This window comes from Oryctolagus cuniculus, chromosome 16, assembly GCF_051225735.1.
Source record: "Oryctolagus cuniculus isolate XC-2025 breed Fujian yellow rabbit chromosome 16, ASM5122573v1, whole genome shotgun sequence".
Lineage (NCBI taxonomy): Eukaryota > Metazoa > Chordata > Mammalia > Lagomorpha > Leporidae > Oryctolagus > Oryctolagus cuniculus.
In genome coordinates, this window is record NC_142882.1 from 22,080,991 (window position 1) to 22,101,788 (window position 20,798).

A 20,798-nucleotide genomic window follows, 5' to 3' on the forward strand; every position below is an offset into this window, starting at 1 on the left:
GTGATAATTACAGAATTAAACCAGTCATATTAAGTAGAACAGACAAAAAAAAAATACTATGAGGGATAATGTATTAAGTTGTCCATTAGCAGTCAGGGCTATGCTGATCAAGTCACCATTTCTCATAGTGTCCATTTCACTTCAGGAGGTTTCCTTTTTGGTGTTCAGTCAGTTGTCACCGATCAGGGAGAACATATGGTATTTGTCCCCTTGGGACTGGCTTACTTCACTCAGCATGATGTGTTCCAGATTCCTCCATTTTGTTGCAAATGACTGGATTTCATTGTTTCTTACTGCGGTATAGTATTCTAAAGAATACATATCCCATAATTTCTTTATCCAGTCTACCATTGATGGGCATTTAGGTTGGTTCCAGGTCTTGGCTATTGTGAATTGTGCTGCAATAAACATTAGGGTGCAGACCGCTTTTTTGTTTATCAATTTAAACTCCTTTGGGTAAATTCCAAGGAGTGGGATGGCTGGGTCGAACGGTAGGGTTATCTTCAGGTTTCTGAGGAATCTCCAGACTGATTTCCATAGTGGCTTGACCAGTTTGCATTCCCACCAACAGTGGGTTAGTGTCCCTTTTTCCCCACATCCTCGCCAGCATCTGTTGTTGGTAGATTTCTGTATGTGAGCCATTCTAACCGGGGTGAGGTGAAACCTCATTGTGGTTTTGATTTGCATTTCCCTGATTGCTAGTGACCTTGAACATTTTTTCATGTGCCTGTTGGCCATTTGGATTTCCTCTTTTGAAAAATGTCTATTGAAGTCCTTGGCCCATCTCTTAAGTGGGTTGTTGGTTTTGTTTTTGTGGAGTTTCTTGATCTCTTTGTAGATTCTGGTTATTAACCCTTTATCTGTTGCATAGTTTGCAAATATTTTTTCCCATTCTGTCGGTTGTCTCTTCACTCTCCTGACTGTTTCTTTTGCAGTACAGAAACTTCTCAATTTGATGCAATCCCAATAGTTGATTTTGGCTTTGACTGTCTGTGCCTCCCGGGTCTTTTCCAGAAATTCTTTGCCTGTGCCAATATCTTGAAGGGTTTCTCCAATGTTCTCTAATAACTTGATGGTGTCAGGTCGTAGATTTAGGTCTTTAATCCACGTTGAGTGGATTTTTGTGTAAGGTGTAAGGTAGGGGTCTTGCTTCATGCTTCTGCACGTGGAAATCCAGTTTTCCCAGCACCATTTATTGAATAGACTGTCCTTGCTCCAGGAATTAGTTTTAGATCCTTGATCAAATATAAGTTGGCTGTAGATGTTTGGGTTGATTTCTGGTGTTTCAATTCTGTTCCATTGGTCTATCCATCTGTTTCTGTACCAGTACCATGCTGTTTTGATTACAACTGCCCTGTAGTATGTCCTGCAATCTGGTGTTGTGATGCCCCTGGCTTTGTTTTTGTTGTACAAGATTGCTTTAGCTATTCGAGGTCTCTTGTGCCTCCATATAAATTTCAGCATCATTTTTCTAGATCTGCGAAGAATGTCTTTGGTATCTTGATTGGGATTGCATTGAATCTATAAATTGCTTTTGGGAGAATGGACATTTTGATGATGTTGATTCTTCCAATCCATGAGCATGGAAGATTTTTCCATTTTTTGGTATCCTCTTCTATTTCTTTCTTTAAGGTTTTGTAATTTTCATCGTAGAGATCTTTAACGTCCTTGGTTAAGTTTATTCCAAGGTATTTGATTGTTTTTGTAGCTATTGTGAATGGGATTGATCTTAGCAGCTCTTTCTCAGTCATGGCATTGCTTGTGTATACAAAGGCTGTTGATTTTTGTGCATTGATTTTATATCCTGCCACTTTGCGAAACTCCTCTATGAGTTCCAATAGTCTCTTAGTAGAGTTCTTTGGATCCTCTAAGTACAGAATCATATCGTCTGCAAAGAGGGATAGTTTGACTTCTTCCTTCTTGATTTGTATTCCTTTGATTTCTTTTTCTTGTCTGATGGCTCTGGCTAAAACTTCCAGAACTATGTTAAATAGCAGTGGTGAGAGTGGGCATCCCTGTCTGGTGCCAGATTTCAGTGGAAATGCTTCCAACTTTTCCCCATTCAATAGGATGCTGGCTGTGGGTTTTTTATAAATTGCTTTGATTATATTGAGGAATGTTCCTTCTATACCCAATTTGCTTAGAGTTTTCATCATGAAAGGGTGTTGAATTTTATCAAATGCTTTCTCTGCATCAATTGAGATAATCATATGGTTTTTCTTCTGCAGTCTGTTAATGTGGTGAATCACATTGATTGATTTGCGAATGTTGAACCATCCCTGCATACCAGGGATGAATCCCACTTGGTCTGGGTGGATGATTTTCCTGATGTGTTGTTGTACTCTCTTGGCCAGAATTTTATTGAGGATTTTTGCGTCTATGTTCATCAGGGATATTGGTCTGTAATTTTCTTTCAGTGCTGCATCTTTCTCTGGCTTAGGGATTAAGGTGATGCTGGCTTCATAGAAAGAATTTGGGAGGATTCCCTCTTTTTCGATTGTTCTGAATAGTTTGAGAAGAAATGGGATTAGTTCTTCTTTAAATGTCTGGTAGAATTCAGCAGTGAATCCATCTGGTCCTGGGCTTTTCTTTGTTGGGAGGGCCTTTATTACTGTTTCAATTTCTGTTTCAGTTATGGGTCTATTTAGGTTTTCGATGTCTTCATGGTTCAATTTTGGTAGATTGCATGTGTCCAGGAATCTATCCATTTCTGATAGGTTTTCCTGTTTGCTGGCATACAGGTCCTTGTAGTAATTTCTGATGATTCTTTTTATTTCTGTGGTGTCTGTTGTTACGTTTCCTTTTTTATCTCTGATTTTATTGATTTGGGTCTTTTCTCTTCTTTTTTTAGTTAGTTGGGCCAATGGGGTGTCAATTTTGTTTATTTTTTCAAAAAACCAGCTTCTCGCTTGGCTGATTTTTTGTAATGTTTTTTTGGATTCAATCCTGATAATTTCTTCTCTGGTTTTAATTATTTCTCTTCTCCTACTAGATTTGGGTTTGGTTTGCTGCAGTTTTTCTAGGTCCTTGAGGTGCGCTGAAAGCTCATTTATTTGGTACCTTTCCAATTTCTTGGTATAGGCACCTATTGCTATAAATTTGCCTCTCAATACTGCTTTTGCTGTATCCCATAAGTTTTGATATGTTGTGTTGTTGTCTTCATTTACTTCCAGAAAGTTTTTGATTTCTCTTTTGATTTCTTGAATGACCCAGTGTTCATTCAGGAGCATGTTGTTCAGTCTCCATGTGTTTGCATACTTTCTGGGGTTTCCTGAGTTGCTAATTTCCAGCTTCATCCCGCTGTGGTCTGAGAAGCTGCATGGTATGATTCTAATTCTTTTAAATTTGCTGAGACTTGCTTTATGGCCTAGTATGTGGTCAATCCTAGAGAAGGTTCCATGCGCTGCTGAGAAGAATGTGAAGTCTGTAGATGTAGGGTTGAAAGTTCTGTAGATATCTGTTAGATCCATTTGGGCAATAGTGTCAATTAAATCTGCTGTTTCCTTGTTGATCTTCTGTCTGGATGATCTGTCTATTTCTGAGAGTGGAGTATTGAAGTCCCCCAGTACTATTGTATTGGAATCTAAATCTCCCTTTAAGTCCCTTAACATATCTTTTAAATAGACCGGTGCCCTGTAATTAGGTGCATATACATTTATAATAGTTACATCTTCCTGTTGAATTGAACCCTTAATCATTATATAGTGTCCCTCTTTGTCTCTCTTAACAGTTTTTGTATTAAAGTTTATTTTGTCTGATATTAATATGGCTACACCTGCTTTTTTTTGGTTTCTGTTGGCATGGAATATCTTTTTCCAACCTTTCACTTTCAGTCTGCATGCCTCTTTGTTAGAGAGATGTGTTTCTTGTAGGCAACAAATAGTTGGGTGGTGTTCTGTGAGCCAGTCAGCTAAACGGTGTCTTTTAACTGAAGAATTCAGACCATTAATGTTCAATGTGACTATTGATACGTAGTGACTTTGCCCTGCCATTTTCCCGGAAATATTTTCTAGTATATGCTTTGAGCTTCCCATGCTCTTTTACTGGTAGGTGTTCTTTCTTTCCCTTCTTTCATATTGATGGCCGTGTTTCTGTGTTTCTGAGTGTAGCACATCTTTAAGTATATTTTGCAGGGCCGGACGAGTGGCCACAAAGTCTTTCAATTTCTGTTTGCTATGAAAGGTCTTTATTTCACCTTCATTCACAAATGAGAGCTTGGCAGGATATAATATTCTGGGCTGGCAATTTTTCTCTCTTAGCACCTGTGCTATGTCTCGCCATTCCCTCCTAGCTTGTAGGGTTTCTGATGAGAAGTCAGCTGTGAGTCTGATTGGAGATCCTCTGAGAGTAATCTGACGTTTCTCTCTTGCACATTTTAGGATCTTTTCTTTATGTTTCACTGTGGTAAGTTTAATTACCACGTGTCGTGGTGAGGATCTCTTTTGGTCATGTTTATTGGGGGTTCTATGAGCTTCCTGTACTAGGATATCTCTGTCCTTCTCCAAACCTGGAAAGTTCTCTGCTAGTATCTCACTAAAAAGGCCTTCCAATCCTTTCTCTCTCTCCATGCCTTCAGGAACTCCTAGAACTCGAATGTTGGTTTTTTTAATAGTATCCTGTAGATTCCCAACAATATTTTTTAGGTTTCTAATTTCCTCTTCTTTTCTTTGGTTTGACTGTATGTTTTCCTGTGCTCTATCTTCTAAGTCCGATATTCTCTCTTCTGCTTCACCCATTCTGTTTTTAAGGCTTTCTAATGTGTTTGTCATTTGATCTATTGAGCTCTTCATTTCATTTTGATTTCTCTTCACTATAACACTTTCCTGTTCTACTAGTTTCTGAGTTTCATTTTGACTCTTCCTTAAAATTTCGTTTTCACGAGAGAGATTTTCAATCTTGTCCATTAAGGATTTCTGTAGTTCAAGGATTTGCTTTTGAAAACTTCTAAATGTTCTTATCATAAATTTTTTGAAATCCGTATCTTGCATTTCTTCTATCTCATCATCTTCATACTCTTGGCTTGGGGTGTTTTGTTTATTTGGAGGCATCATAGTGTCATCGTTGATCTTGCTCCCTCTATTTCTGTGTTTGTTACTCGGCATAGTTAATTCTTCTTGCGTCACTGTGCGTTTTTTTTTTCTTTTTTTTTTTTTATACTGTGTCCGTGTTAAGTGGACTGCCTGCTGTTGGAGGAGCCTTGGAGGCTTGAGATGGGTGGGGCCTGAGAGCTCTGCCTGGTTCTTCCTGGTTAAGGGTGTGCAAAGGTGACACCCTCAGGTTATGCGTGGTAAATCTCTCTCTTTTTATTTATTTATTTATTTTATTTATTCAGGGGGTAAGTAACACCACAGGGCACGGCTGTGCAGAATTGATGGTATTTAGCTTCCAGTCTTTGGCTCCTCTGGACTCCCACTGGGTTGCCTAGGCTACTGAATTGTAGTGACTCAGTTCCTTAGCTCTCCCCCATTGATATGTAAATCCAGAGAGCAGGCCTGCTCTTTGTCTCTTGGGAATTCTTCTAGCCTCCCAGTCTTGCAACCTTTGCAAGGTTAGGGGGAAGAGAAACCCCGAAGCTTTTTTTTCCTTCTTTCCGGTAGTGAGTTTGCTGCACTTTCTGGCCCCCCTCTAGATTCTGACCCCCGTTTCCCCACCAATGTCTCGGGTTATTGAGCTCACCTCCCCTTCCAGCGCTGATGTGTGGACTCGGAGCCCTGAGCGTCCCAAGTCTCCCCGCTGTTGTCTGTGTGGCATGCACTCCCCTTGGAGCACTGGGGCTTCTGCGGCTCGGTCCCACGACTTGGCTTCCACGCGGTGGGCGACCTTGTTCTCCCAGTAGGTCCTCCGATTCACGATTCCCGTGCAATTTTTTCCTGGTTCTTTTTTTCTGCGGCTACCGTAACTCCCCTTTTATTAAACTAAATTTTCCCGGACTATCGGTGCGCGCCCTCACTATTCCGCCATCTTGGCTCCGCCCTCTTTGTCTCTTTTAACAGTTTTTGTGTTAAACTCTATTTTGTCTGATATTGTAATGGCTACACCTGCTCATTTTTGCATTCTGTTAGCATGGAATGTCTTTAACATCTTTTCACTTTCAGTCTGTGTGTATCTTTATTTTTCATAGGTGTATTTCTTGCAGGCAGCAAATACAGTGATCTTGTTTTTTAATGCATTCATCTAGCCTGTGTCTTTTAATTGGAGAATTTAAGCCATTTACATTCAAGGTTATTACTGATAATAATGACTTGGCCCTGCCAGTTTCCCATAAATATTCCTACTGTTTTGGATTCCCCTTGTTCTTTTACTGGAAGATATTCTGCATTCACATTCTTTTACCTTGCCATCTTTCTCTGTTTCTGTGCATAGCACATCCTGAAGCATCATCTGTAAAACTGTATGGATGGTGACACATTCTTTCAATTTTTGTTTGTTTTGGAATATATTTCATCTTCATTCAAAAATGAGAGCTTTGCTGGGCACAGCATTCTAGGTTGACAATTTTCTCCTTTTAGGACGTGATCTATGTCTCTCCTTTCTCTCCTGGCCTCTGTGGTTTCTGATGAGAAGTCAGCTGTGAGTCATAGATCCTCTGAAGATCATCTGTTACTTCTTTATGCACATCTTTTCACACCTTCAGGAACTCCTAATACATGCATGTTTGCTTGTTTTATAGTACCACATAAATCTTGAAAATTATTTTTGCTTTTCTAATTTTTCTTCCATTTATGTCTGACTGAGATATTTGCAAAGATTTATCTTCTAGCTGTCTTCTCCCTCACCGAATCTGACTATGGCTTTCCATTGTATTTTTTATTTGACATTGAATTCTTCATTTCTAATAGCTTGGTTTTATTTCTCTTCAATTTCTATGTCTCCCAGTAGAATTTGTCATCCATGTCATGTATGGATTTTTTTAACTCATGTGTTTGCTTCTCTGTGTTTTTGATTGTTTATGATCATCCTTTTGAATCTCCTCTTTCAGGCATTTCATCAATCTCTTTGTCTTCACATTCTAACCTGAAGAGATGTTATGTTCATTTTGGGGAGCCATATTGTTTTCCTTGTTCTTGTTGTATTTCTACATTTAATTTTTAGGCATCTGTGAAAACACTTTATGTTTTTTCTACTCTTTAGGCTTTTATCTTTGCAATGTACCCCTGTCACTTAATGGAATACTGCTCCTTCAGCAGATATCCAGAGATGTGTGCTGGTTGAGGCTAGGGAGCTCTGGCCAATGCTCAGGGTGGGGCAAGGGTCACAGGACACCCAACTTGTACATGGTAGATCTGCTCTAGTGTTAGCAGAAGGAAGGGTGTGATCACATTGGTTAGAGTGATCACAACCTCCCCCTGTTCTCTGTGAAAGTGAACCAAGTGCCCAGGGTGAGCCCACAGTGCCCATGCACCCCATGAACTCAGACACATGAACCACACAAAAGATCTGTACCCCCCTTGGTGTGAGCATGGAGCCCTCTGAGGTGATCCAACCCCAGCACTCAGGGAACTCTGAACCTCTGAAGCCAGACCCAGTGATTGATCCCAAAGCCAACTGCACCCCATTCCCTATTGCAAAGGATTCCCACAATCACAGGATGTAGGGAGTAGTGGATCTACTCTCAACCACCCAAGCCTCTCCATTGATGGAGAGAACCATGGCATTCCCAGACCCAGATGCCTGCCACAGAGGTCGGCTTAGTGTTCTGCCTTGGCAAGTTGAGTCTGGTACCTTGATAGAGGGAGGGGGAGCATACCTCACTGGCCAATGTGGTCACTATTTTCATCTTCAATTTTCTAGGCTGGACTTAAAGTCAGTGGGGAACACAGATTGGTCCCTCTGGTAAAATTCCCCAATCCTGCCTGGGCTGAAGCATCGTTCACTCACCTTATTAAGATGTTCTTTCCTCCCTGCTGGTCCACAGTTGCCTTGGTGGAGGTTTGGAAGGAAACCAACGCACTCTCCCTTCATGGGGCTAGGTGGACACCCTGCCTCCCCCACCCAGCTAGCATTTCGGACCAAACTCAAAGTCCATGGGGACCATGAGGTCCTCCGGAAATATCACCAAAGAAACAGGCTGGTTCTTTCCCCACTGGCTGTGGGAGTCACTGGTGGTGACCCACTCACTGCTGCATGATTGTACCCTCCCTGCTGTTCCATGCCATCTCTCTTTTTTTCTGTATAGTTTCCACTGCAAATTTCTCTCCAACTGTCCCCTGGGAATGCTGCTTTTTTCTTTTATTATATCCCATGATCAAAATCAGCACGTCTTCTTATTCAGCCATCTTGGATCTCTCAAGATAACATTTCTTCTTTTTATGATTTAATCACTTACTTGAAAGAGTTACTGAGAGAGAGAGAGAGAGAGAGAGAGAGAGAGATATCTTCCACATGCTTGTTCACTGCCCAGATGGCCACAATGGCTGGAATTGGGCCACACTAAAGGCAGGAGCTAGGAGCTTCTTCCAGGATTCCCAAATGGGTAGCAGGTGCCAAAAGTCATCTTCCAGGGTTTTTTCCATAAAGGGAATTTATACCCCTTTTATATATTTATATATACATTTATATAAAAGAGGTATAAATTATATATATTTTATATATTATATATTTTATATGTATATATATTTTATATAAAGGGGTATAAATTCCATTTGTTCACCTCTTTTTTGAAAAGGTGTTTGTTTCTGGGAGTATCAAGCACAGCTTCTCACTATAAGTGATTGCTTTGGAAATCTAACAATCCTGGTCAAAGCAGATTCCTCAGACTTTACAGAAAATTACAACCTGGTGCCAGGATAAAGTATTAAGAGTTAGATCTTGGGAACACAAGCAAGTCTGTGGGGAAGGAGTAATAAAGACTGATTCGACCTGATGTTTAACCTGGTGTCTCAGGAACATAGAATCAGCAAGAGAGAATTAATTGCTATGCAGAGTGATGTCCCACAGGGCAATAATGAGCTCAGGGTTGGAGTACAAGAGGGAAATGTGCCCAGGGGAAGGAGATGCAGGGAGTTGTAAATATCTCCTCTGCTGTTGTCAACCCTGGACTGGACTGAGTGCGGTGGTTGCTTTAGGAGACTTGCCTGTGACTCAGAGATTAATGCGTCACTCCCTTCTACTGTCTTCTCTGGGAGAGAGCTTCAGTCTCCATCATCAACCATCCAGGGAGGCATTCAGACTTCCACACAGAGACCGTCCTCTCAGAGAACCCATCCAGGTGAGCCCAAGGACCCACCGGTACTCCAGGCAAGGTTTAGAGAGAATGGAAGCCAAGAGTATTTACCTGCAGTCACCTGAGAGCCAGTTCATTCCAAGTCACAGCTGAGAGACTGCTGTGAGTGTTTGCTTTATGGCTCAGCCAGTTGAAATATTTATTTATTTATGATGTTAAAGAGGGAAATGTTGAACACAGTGATGCAGAGGGGTATTGCTGACAACCGATTGCAATGAAAGAAGGAATGGGAGGCTTAAAGTGATTTCCTTTAAAAAAAAATCACAAGGGACTTCATCAAATTTTTGGAAAAGTAGAATTGGGAGGTAATATATTGTGGTGCAAAATTTTTTGCATGAATGTATTGTTTTTTCAGAGCACCTGTTTTGCATGAAATCATGATGTCCCAATGTATGTTAAGGGCTTCAAGAATCAGTAAGAGATATCAAATATTTTTTCTGTAGAGGATCAGACAGTGAAATTAAGCCATTGATTAATTCTGAGATGCTTCACTGTTTCAAAAATATCTTTAAAAATTGTAAATGTTCTTTTAGTTTTATTTGAAAGACACACACATACACACACAAACACACACGCAGATGTTTCATCTGATGGTTCACTCCCCAAAAGTTTGTAATACTCAATGCTCAAGCAGGCTGAAGCTTAGAGCCCAGAACTCAACCCAGGTTTCTGATGTAGGTGGCAGGGTCCCAAGTACTTGAACCTTCAGCTGATGCCCTCCTAAGGTATGCAATTGAGGAAGCTCTACTGGAAGTGGATTCAGGGACCCTTGGATGTGAGCATCTAAGAGGCGTTGTAACAGCTGCACCAAATGCCTGTACCTGCTGGAGCTCCATTTGTTTTGCTGATTTATTATCCTACGCTCATTGTCTAGGATTACAAGCATCTCAATACATTTCTCCATTTCATTGCTTCTCTATGGATATTTTTGTCACATATATTATTTTATATATATTATATTATATTATTTTATATTATTTTAGATCAAAGTATTTATATTATTTTAGATCAAAGTATTCATAAGTTTAATTACTAACCCATATTCATACCATTTAATTATGTGGATATTATATCTTATTAATGTTTGATGCTCAGTTCAATTTTATTTTATATAGTTGTCTTTTTTTGTCAGACAGAGTTAGACAGTGAGAGAGAGAAAGAGAGAGAGAGAGAGGTCTTCCTTCCATTGGTTCATCCCCCAAATGGCCGCTAAGGCCGGCACGATGGGCTGATCCAAAGCCAGGAGCCAGGTGCTTCCTCCTGGTCTCCCATGTGGGTGCAGGACCCAAGGACTTGGGCCATCCTCTACTGCCTTCCCAGGCCACAGCAGAGAGCTGGACTGGAAGAGGAGCAACTGGGACAGAATCTGGCATCCTACCAGGGCTAGAACCCGGGGTGCTGGTGCCGCAGGTGGAGGATTAGCCAAGAGAGCCGTGGCGCCAGCCTTGTAGTTGTCTTTTTTTTTTTTTTTTTTGGAATTTTTTTTTTTTGGAATTTTTTTTTAAACTTTTATTTAATGCATATAATTTTCCAAAGTACGACTTATGGATTACAATGGCTTCCCCCTCATACCGTCCCTCCCACCCACAACCCTCCCCTTTCCCACTCCCTCTCCCCTTCCATTCACATCAAGATTCATTTTCGATTATCTTAATATACAGAAGATCAGCTTAGTATACATTAAGTATGGATTTCAACAGTTTGCTCCCACACAGAAACATAAAGTGAAAAATAATAGATGATTTTTTTAAATGATGATGAAATCAGAGCAGACCTATTGTCATGTTTAATCCCAGTGAGAGTCAAGTTGGGAATTGATAATTTCTTTTTTTTTTTTTTTACAGAGGATCAGTTTAGTATGCATTAAGTAAGGATTTCAACAGTTTTTAAAAAAAACTTTTAAAAAAAACTTTTAAAAAACCTTTTTTTAAAAAAAGGTTTATTGATTTTATTTGAACAGGAGAGTTAGAGAGGCAGAGGCAGAAGCAGAGAAAGAGAGAGAGAGAGAGGTCTTCCATTCACTGGTTCACTCTGCAACAGCTGGTGTTGAGCTGATCTGAAGCCAGGAGCTTCTTCCAAGTCACCCATGCGGGTGCAGGGGCCCAAGGACTTGGGCCATCGTCTACTGCTTTCCCAGGCCATAGCAGAGAGCTGGATTGGAAATGAAGCAGCCAGGACTCAAACTGGCACCTATTTGGGATGCCAGCACTGCAGGCAGTGGATTTACACTCACTGATTAGTTCTCAAAATGTTTGCAGTAGCCAGGACTGCAGTAGACTGAAGCCAGGAGCTAGAAACACAATCTGAGTCTCCCATGTGCATGGCAGTGACAACACTCTTAAGCCATCACCGACTATCTCTGTCAGTGGCACTGGAATTAGCAGCAGAGCCCAGACTTGAGCCAAGGCATGCAGATGTTGAATGTGGAAGCCCCAGGTGGTGTCTTAACCCCTACAAGAAATGCCCTCGCCACCATCCTCTTTATTCCACAACTTCACATTTCCTTCCTTTCCTGCACAATGCATGCATGTTCACACAGCTCTGTGACAATACAGAGTAGATGAAGCAGGCAAGTTCTCAAAAGATACAGGTGAAGACCAAGTGCCATGTTGATGCGGGCCAGCCACACCTGTCAAACGGAACCTGAAGGAGGGAGTGGGAATGAAAAGAGGGACAAGGGCCCAGAGAAGGGAGCCAAGACAAAAGTCTGATCAGGGTTCATTTATTCCAGCATTTCAGTGATATTTTATACATAACCAGCTGCAGCTCAAGGCAACACAGAAGTTAACAACACAGGCAAGCAACGTATCAGGCTTTCTGCAACACAATCATAACATAGTTAATTTTAGCGGAGTGTTTCTTGTTTGATCATTCTCCTAGAGCATGGGAATAGGTGACTTTTTTCACCCCAGGAATTCCACAAGCCAAGACTGACCTTGACTTGTCTATGACTTGTTTATGGGCTGCCTACACCATGTAATCAATGTGCTAAGGACTTATTGGCCCCAGGGATAACACTGCACATCCTGTTCAGTGTAGAATGGTCAGAGCTGTTGTGCAGGACTTTACAGAGCATGGTCTGGGGAGGCCTTTACATTCTGGACAAAGAAGGGAAGGGGGACTTGAGCGCACTCCTGGGTTTTGTCAAAAAGAGAGCTGAATTCAAATCCCAGAGCAGGCATTGTGGACACCTGCATCCCTAATAGGAGGAGCTAGGTTCAAATATTGCCTCTGCTTCCAATTCCAGCTCCCTCCTAATGCACAGCCTGGGAGGCAGCAGGTGATGGCTCAAGTGCTTGGGTCCCTGCCACCCACATGGGAGACTCAGATGGAATCCTGGTAACCTGCCTTCTGACTGGCCCAGCACCAGTTGTAGTGGGCATTTAGTGAGTGAACAAGCAGCTGGGAGAATATTCTCTCTATCTCTTTCTCTCTCTCTCCCTCTACCTCTCCCCCACCCCATTGTAAATAACAAGGTCATATTATTTTGAATAATTTGTCTTGAATAATAAAAAAGACATCAGACAAGAACATTGAGAAATGCACCTGACTCACCTGCTGTTGGATCTTATAAAATCCATTGAAGTTGGTCTTTCTGTGCCTGGCTATTTTACAGAAAGAAAAGCACCCATTAGCTTTTACTCTGCAGTCCATACAAAAGTTGACCTCAAAGAAGCAGAGGTAGAGGAGTGGCCAGCAGGCCATAGGAAGGCTGGGGGCAGAGATTGAAAGCCTTGGTCACCGGCACTGTGGCTCATTAGGCTAATCCTCCGCCTGTGGTGCCGGCACGTCTGGTTCTAGTCCCAGTTGGGGTGCTGGTTCTGTCCCAGTTGCTCCTCTTCCAGTCCAGCTCTCTGCTGTGGCCTGGGAGGGCAGTAGAAGATGGCCCAAATGCTTGGGCCCTGCACCCACATGGGAGACCAGGAGGAAGCACCAGACTCCTGGCTTCGGATCGGTACAGCACGCTACCCTTAGCAGCCATTTGGGTGGTGAACCAATGGAAGGAAGAGCTGTCTCTCTGTCTCTCTCTCTCTCTCTCTCTCTCACTGTCTAACTCCACCTGTCAAAAAATAAATAAATAATAAATAAATTTTTTAAAAAAGAAAGCCTTGGTCACTGGGGACGGATTTGCAGTTAGGCAGGAGGGGTGAGTGTGATTCCCTATTTCAAGACCTGTAGGATGTTGAGGGTTAACCATAATGACAATGAATTCTGAACTTAAACATTGCTAGAAGAGGGTATTTTGAATATTCTCATCATAAGAATGATATTATCCTGTATCAAGACATGGTATTTTACCCATAAAAGTATACATCATCTAAGTGCATTTGCTGTACAGTGAAATTGCCATTTTTCATTTGATTGTTTTAGCTCTTGCCTACATTCCTGCAGACCTGTGGACTTCTTACTTTTCACCTGCTGAACTCTTTGCTTAGGGGAGCATTAAGCCTTGACTATAAGGGAAAGTGAAAAAGTGTTAACTCAAGAAAGTAAAAAATGGAAAAATAAAACTTAGAAAAGTTGGTCCAATCAATATGGAATAAATGCAGGGAAAGCAACCCCAACATTTTCTGTAAAAATGTCCTGATGTGTTGCTCTCTGTGGGTTTCCCTGTGTGGGTGTTTAGTTCTTGCTGTTTTCACACACACACACACAGAGGAGTCTCAGCACCTGAAGGACGTCTTCCTTCTTTCCTTAGAGGGTGTTTGTGTCCTCTGCTGGCTGCTGCTGGTCTCTGAGGCCATCCTGGGAGTTGGAAGGGTGCCAGGGCCAGGAGCTTGTTCTTCCTCAGAGTCTCTCAGGAACTACCTGAGCTTGTTAGCGCTTTCCCCACTGGGGGCCACCGAATTTCTCAGTTTTGACTCAGGGAGCATTTATTTTTCACTTCTGCCAACATGGGCAGATTGTGGCCCCAGAGCACACAGGCAAGGGAGAAGCACAGGTTGGATTTCTGGATACTGTTTGTACATCCAATGGAAAAGGAACATTTGACATTAATGGTGTGTCTGGTACATGCCATTTTCTGATGTTGTGGCTGGGGTGAGAAAAACACTGGATCAGTCACAGGAGGCCATGGCATGTGGTACGTACATGTGTGCACCTGTGTTGGTGTGCACGTGTGTATGTATGTGTGTTGTGTGTGCATGCATGTGGTTTGCATGTGTGGGTAGGTGTGTATATGTGTGTGTACTTGTGCATGTGTGTATGAGTGTGTGCATGTGTGTGTGTGTGGGTGGGTGTGTGTTTGTTCAGCAATGAGATCAGATTTCAGAAAAACTGGACATGAGTTCAATAGAAGGGGACTTCATTATGTCCATGGAAAAACAGAATTAAAGGATGGCTTCATTTTGGTGCAAAAAGCCTTGGAATCTAGGCCTAGTTTTCTCATACTGTGCATTTTTTTAGAAAAAATTTCTTCCTTGTATTGACCTCCCTTCCTGTTTATTTAAAGGGCAGGGGGACAGAGACAAAGAGGGAATCTTTCCATCCACTGGTTCACTTCCCCAGTGCCTGCATCAGTAGATTCTGGGCCAGGCAGAAGCCTGGAGCTCCATCTGAGTCTCCCCCGTGTGTGGCAGCAACACAAACACTTGATCCCTCATCTGCTGCCTCCCAGGGTGTGCAACTGCAGGGAGCTGGATTGGCCTCAGAGCCTGGATTCACACCCAGGGACTCTCCTATAGGATGCGGGTTCTCAACCAGCATCTGAATGGCTGCACCACATGCCCAGCCCCAGGCTACGCATTCTTCATAGAGCTTTTGGAAGGACTCTCAATGCACACATTTCAACTGTGTTTGCCTCAAAGTAGGTTTAACTCTTAATTCCATTTCTTCAGAAGTTCCTGAGTGGGCTTGCGTGTGTCAAGGGATGAGAATAGGGTTCAGAGGAAGGGGACCTGAACTCCATGTCCTCCCAGATGGAGGCCAGAATGCAGAAGAACAGACAGAGCTGGGGAGGAGGAGATGCCATCTGTCCCTGGGCAATAATACATCCAGGTTTACATCAAGTGCAAGGCAGTGACAGCTGTGCCCAGGGACTCCTGATGTCTTCAGGTCTGAGCAGCAATGAGGACCCTCTGTTTTTCACCACTCTGTGAACTCCTCACTCATCATTTTCCCTCCCACACACTCCACCCCCACCCCAGCACAGCTGCTTCCTTGTCATTCTGGGACAACCAGAACCAGCACCCATGTGGGGGGCCTGGTGTGAGTTCTGGGATCCTGCCTGAGAACTGGCCCAGCTCCCACTGCTGAGAGCCTCTGGGAGTGAACCAGTGGTGGAAGATTGATGTCAGTGCTGGAGGAAGGCTGAGAGTAGGACAGCAATTACTGATCAGAAATGGCCCAGGGACTTCCTGCAGGGAGCAGATTTTAGACAACCTATAGGGATCCAGGACCTTACTGGGAAAATAAATGGTGGCATTTCTGACAGATTAATATCACATGATGGTGCTATTTTTCTTTTCTTTTTCTGTTAGCCACATGGAGCCTGGGAATGGGACTCAGATAATTGAATTCCTTCTCCTGGGATTCTCAGAGGACCCAGCACTGCAGCCCCTCATATTTGGGCTCTTCCTCTCCATGTACCTGGTCACTGTGGCTGGGAACCTGCTCATCATCCTGGCCATCCTCTCAGACCCCCACCTCCACACACCCATGTACTTCTTCCTCTCCAACCTGTCCTTGGTGGACGTCTGCTTCACCTCCACCACCGTCCCCAAGATGCTGGTGAACATCCAGACGCAGAACAAAGCCATCAGCTATGCAGGCTGCATCACCCAGATATACTTCTTTATACTCTTTGGGGTTTTGGACAACTTCCTCCTGACAGTGATGGCCTATGACAGGTTTGTGGCCATCTGCCACCCCCTGCACTACACGGTCATCATGAACCCCTGGCTCTGTGTGCAGCTGGTGCTGGTGTCCTGGGTCATCAGTGTCCTAAATTCCTTGTCACACAGCCTCCTGGTTCTGCAGCTGTCCTTCTGTGTACACCTGGAAATCCCCCACTTCTTCTGTGAACTGAACCAGGTGATCCAGATTGCCTGCTCTGACACCTTTCCTAACACCATGGTCATGTATTTTGCAGCAGGCTTGCTGTTCTGTGGCCCCCTGGCTGGGATCCTGTACTCCTATTCTAAGATCATCTCCTCCATCCATGCCATCCCCTCAGCTCAGGGGAAGTATAAGGCATTCTCCACCTGTGCATCTCACCTCTCCGTTGTCTCCTTATTTTATTGCACCTGCCTGGGTGTTTACTTTAGTTCCTCTGCTACCCACAACTCACACTCCACTGCCACAGCCTCGGTGATGTACAGCGTGGTCACCCCCATGCTGAACCCCTTCATCTACAGCCTAAGGAATAAAGACATGATGGGCGCACTGAAAAGAGTCTTCAGTGGGAAGCCATAAAACAACTCTCTTACAGGAAGTTTCCATGACTGCAGAGCCCTGAGTCTCAGTAATGGACATTGTAATGACTTAAAAATAATGCTTATTTATTCATGTTTGTTTATTTGAAAGGAAGAATGACAGTGACACAGACAGAGAGACAGAGAGAGAGGGGTATTCCATCTGTTGGTTCACTCCCTAAATGCCTTCAACAATCAAAGTTGGGCCAGATGCAAGTCAGGACGCAGGAACTCCATCTGTTCTCCCATGTTGGTGGCATGGTCTCACGTACTTGAGCCATACATTCATGGGAAGCTGCGTCATAAGGCAGAAATGGGGCCCAACCCCAGGCACTGTGGAATGGGTTGTGGGAGTCTTAAGGAGAGACTTAAGCCACTGTGTCACGTCTGCCCCAGTTATTGCAATTCATTTCTCAGATTATGCAAAGAGAAATTGCTCATTTAATTCTTTTCCAGTCTTATAAATTTGTTTAAATGATACTGCTTTATTGAATTAAAGCAACCACCCTTTAAGCTGTGTGCTCTCTCAAATAACACACAATATTTCTCCCCTTGTTGATTTTCCTACTTTCCCGGACGTTGTTTTTCCCTTGCTGTAGGTTTTTTCTATAGCAACGCAAGAATGGGTAAAGAGAAGACCGAAATAATGAGCTCCCCAGTGAACTCTCCACCAACTCTCCACCCCCGAACTTTCCACCAGCCCAGAGACAGTAGTTGTCCCAGAAAGTGCAGTTGAGTCTCCTTTTATAGTCCTCTTCCACCACTCTATGCTCCACTGCCCGCGTGCTGAGCACGCCGTTCTCCTCCAATCAGGGGTTGGATCAGGAATCAGCTAATTGAGGAAACAGCTGTGTAAGACTTGTTTACTCCCTCTCAGTGCCATGTTGTGGGAGCCGGGCCCTGCTTCCCACACTTTCCCAAAATTCTTCCCAATCTGATAGCATAAAGAATTGGGTGATTCCCATTCATCATACGCAGTTATGAATACATTTCTGCATTTCTGGTTCTGCAGTGACAATGATACTAGCCAGCTGAGGCCATTTATATAATTTTACAGTGGAGTAAATTCTACTGTGGCAGTTGTATACTATTCTACAATTATTCCTAAGCATACCTCTTGGTAACTACAGTTTCTTTTTTTTTTTTTTTGGTCTTTTTCTGATCTTTTTTTAGAGGAAAGGTTTACTGTCAGTGGTGACAGTGCGGGGAGAATGTGAGAGAGTAAGAGAGAGAACTAGAACATAAGAGAGAGAGCGACCATGTGTTCAGCAACAGTTCCTGTTAAATATTTGCTGAGTGGTGGGCAGGGAATTAGGAACAGTGAATCACATTAGGCTGGGGGTGGAGCTGACACCTGTGGTTGAGCTATGTGGTAGTTACCAGCATTTTTTTCCCAAATGTCTGTTGGCCATTTGAGCTGCATCCTTTGAAAATTGCCTGTTCATAGCCTTTGCCCATTTCTTATGTGGATTATTTGCTTTGTTGTTAGTGAGTTTCTTGAGCTCTTTATAGATTCCGGATATTAAATCTTTATCAGTTTTATAGTTTGCAAATATTGTCTCCCATTCTGTTGGTTGCCTCTTCACTTTGCTGAGTGTTTTCTTTGCAGTGCAGCTTCTCAGCTTGATGTAATACCATTTGTCTACTTTGACTTTGATTGTCTGTGCCTCTGGGGTCTTTTCCAAGAAGTCTTTGCCTATTCTAATGTCTTGTAGAGTTTCCCCCAATGTTCTCCCTTAATAAATGATGGTATCAGGTCATAGGTTTAGACCTTTGATCCATTTTGTTTTGATTTTTGTATAAGGTATAAGGTAAGGGGTCTTGCTTTATAATTCTGCATGTGAATATCCAGTTTTCCCAGCACCGTTTGTGGAAGAAACTGTCCTTTATCCAAAGAGCGATTTTAGTTTGTTTGTCAAAGATTAATTGATTGTAGATGTGTGGGTTAATTTCATGGGTTTCTGTTCTGTTCCATTGGTCTACTTGTCTATTTTTGTGCCAGTACCAGGCTGTTTAGATTATAACTGCCCTGAAGTAGGTTGAAGTCTGGTATTGTGATGCCTCCAAATTTGTGTTTATTGTTTGAGATTGCTTCAGCTATTCAGGGTCTCTTGCATCTCCTGATGAATTTTAGGGTCATTGTTTTTCAGATATGAGAAGAATGTCCTTGGTATTTTCATTGGGATTGCATTGAATCATAAATCACTTTGGGCTATATACATTGTGATGGTATTAATTCTTTTAATTTATGAACATAGAAGATTTTTCCATTTTTGTGTCTTCTTTTTCTATTAAAATATTTTATAATTTTGAAATTTTCAAATTTCTTTTGTTAAATTTATCCCAAGGTCTTTAATTTTTTATAGCTATTGTTAATGGGATTGATCTTAGAAGTTTTTTCTCAGACATGGCGTCATTGTTTGTGTTTACAAAGACTGTTGATTTTTGTTTGCTTATTTTTATTTCCTGCAACTTTAACAAACTCTCTTCTGAGTTCCAATAATCTCTTAGTGGGGTCTTTTGGTTCTCTTATGTGTAGGGTTATGTCTCCTACAAACAGGCATAATTTGACTTCCTCTTTTTTAAGTTACATCCTTTTAATTTTCTTTTTTTTTCGCTTAGGCTCTAGTTAAACCTTCCAGAGCTGTATTGGACAGTAATGGTGAAAGTGAATATCCCTTTCTGGCTCTGCACCTTAGTGGAAGGCTTCCAACTTTCCCCCATTAAATATGATGCAGGCCATGGGTTTGTCATAAATTGCATTGATTGTGTTGAGGAATGGTCCTTCTATACCCAATTTGCTTAAGGTTTCAACATGAAAAGATATTGCATGTTATCAAATGCTTTCTCTGCATTTATTGAGGTAGTCATATAGTTTTTATTCCTTAATTTATGTGATTTATCACATTTATCGATTTACATATGTTGAACCATCCCTGCATACCAGGGAAATATAAATCAATGTTGGAGTCGGTGCCATGGCTCACTTGGCTAATCCTCTCCCTGTGGTGCTGGCACCTCAGGTTCTAGTCCTGGTTGGGGTGCCAGGTACTAGTCCCAGTTGCTCCTCTTCCAGTCCAGCTCTCTGCTGTGGTCTGGGAAGGCAGTGGAGGATGGCCCAATTTCTTGGGCCCTGCACCCACATGGGAGACCAGGAGGAAGCACCTGGCTCCTGGCTTCAGATTGGCACAGCACCAGCTGTGGCGTTTATTAGGGGAGTGAACCAATGGAAGAAAGACCTTTCTCTATGTTTCTCTCTCACTGTCTATAACTCTCTTTCTCTCTCTCACACTGTCTAACTCTGCCTGGCAAATAAATAAAAAAAATAAATGTATGTATGTATGTTGGAAATATGTGTCAAACGTGATATCTGGCCAGCACTGTGGCTCACTAGGCTAATCCTCTGCCTTGTGGTGCTGGCACACCAGGTTCTAATCCTGGTCAGGGCGCCGGATTCTGTCCCGGTTGCCCCTCTTACAGGCCAGCTCTCTGCTGTGGCCAGGGACTGCAGTGGAGGATGGCCCAAGTACTTGGGCCCTGCACCCCATGGGAGACCAGGATAAGTACCTGGCTCCTGCCATCGGATCAGCACAGTGCGCTGGCCATAGCGCGCCGACCGCGGCAGACATTGGAAGGTGAACCAACAGCAAAAGGAAGACCTTTCTCTCTGTCTCTCTCTCTCACTGTCCACTCTGCCTGTCAAAAAAAACTGATATCTAAAGGGACTGGTGTTGTGGTGCAGAGGGTTAATCTGCTATGGGCAGCACCAGCATCCTGTATGAGCACAGGTTCAAATCCCAGCTGCTCTGCTTCCTACCAAGCTCCCTGTCTATGTGCCTGGGAAAGCAGCAGAGATGGACAAAGTACTTGGGCCCCTGACATCCCAATGGGAAACCTGCAAGGACTTCAGTGCTCCTGACTTCAGATTGGTCTAACCTAAGTCATTTTAGCCATTTGGAAAGTGAACCAGTGGATGCAAAATATCTCTCTCTCTTTCTCTCTCTCTCCCTCCCTCCTGTGCTTCTGCCTCTCTGTAGCTCTGTCTTTCAAATACGTAAAGAAATAAATCTTTAAAAAAAAAACACAAATTCTAAATCCCTGGGACATGTTAGACCTGCAGCTTCAGAACCTGCATGTGAACAAAATTCTCCAGAAATTCACAT

The 20,798-nt window shown here is 42.8% G+C and overlaps 1 protein-coding gene across 1 annotated transcript; it reads left to right on the forward strand.

Annotated features, from left to right (window-relative positions):
* The first annotated feature begins 15,706 nt into the window (after window positions 1-15,706).
* LOC108175964 (olfactory receptor 7A17-like) lies at window positions 15,707-16,636 on the forward strand. Its single transcript, XM_017339238.4, has one exon. The coding sequence runs from the start codon at window positions 15,707-15,709 to the stop codon at window positions 16,634-16,636; it is 930 nt and encodes a 309-aa protein (XP_017194727.4).
* Window positions 16,637-20,798: the final 4,162 nt, after the last annotated feature.

Excerpts from the sequence above, each read along its gene's own strand:
- LOC108175964 (XM_017339238.4), top strand. The coding sequence starts at position 15,707 with ATGGAGCCTGGGAATGGGACTCAGATAATTGAATTCCTTCTCCTGGGA.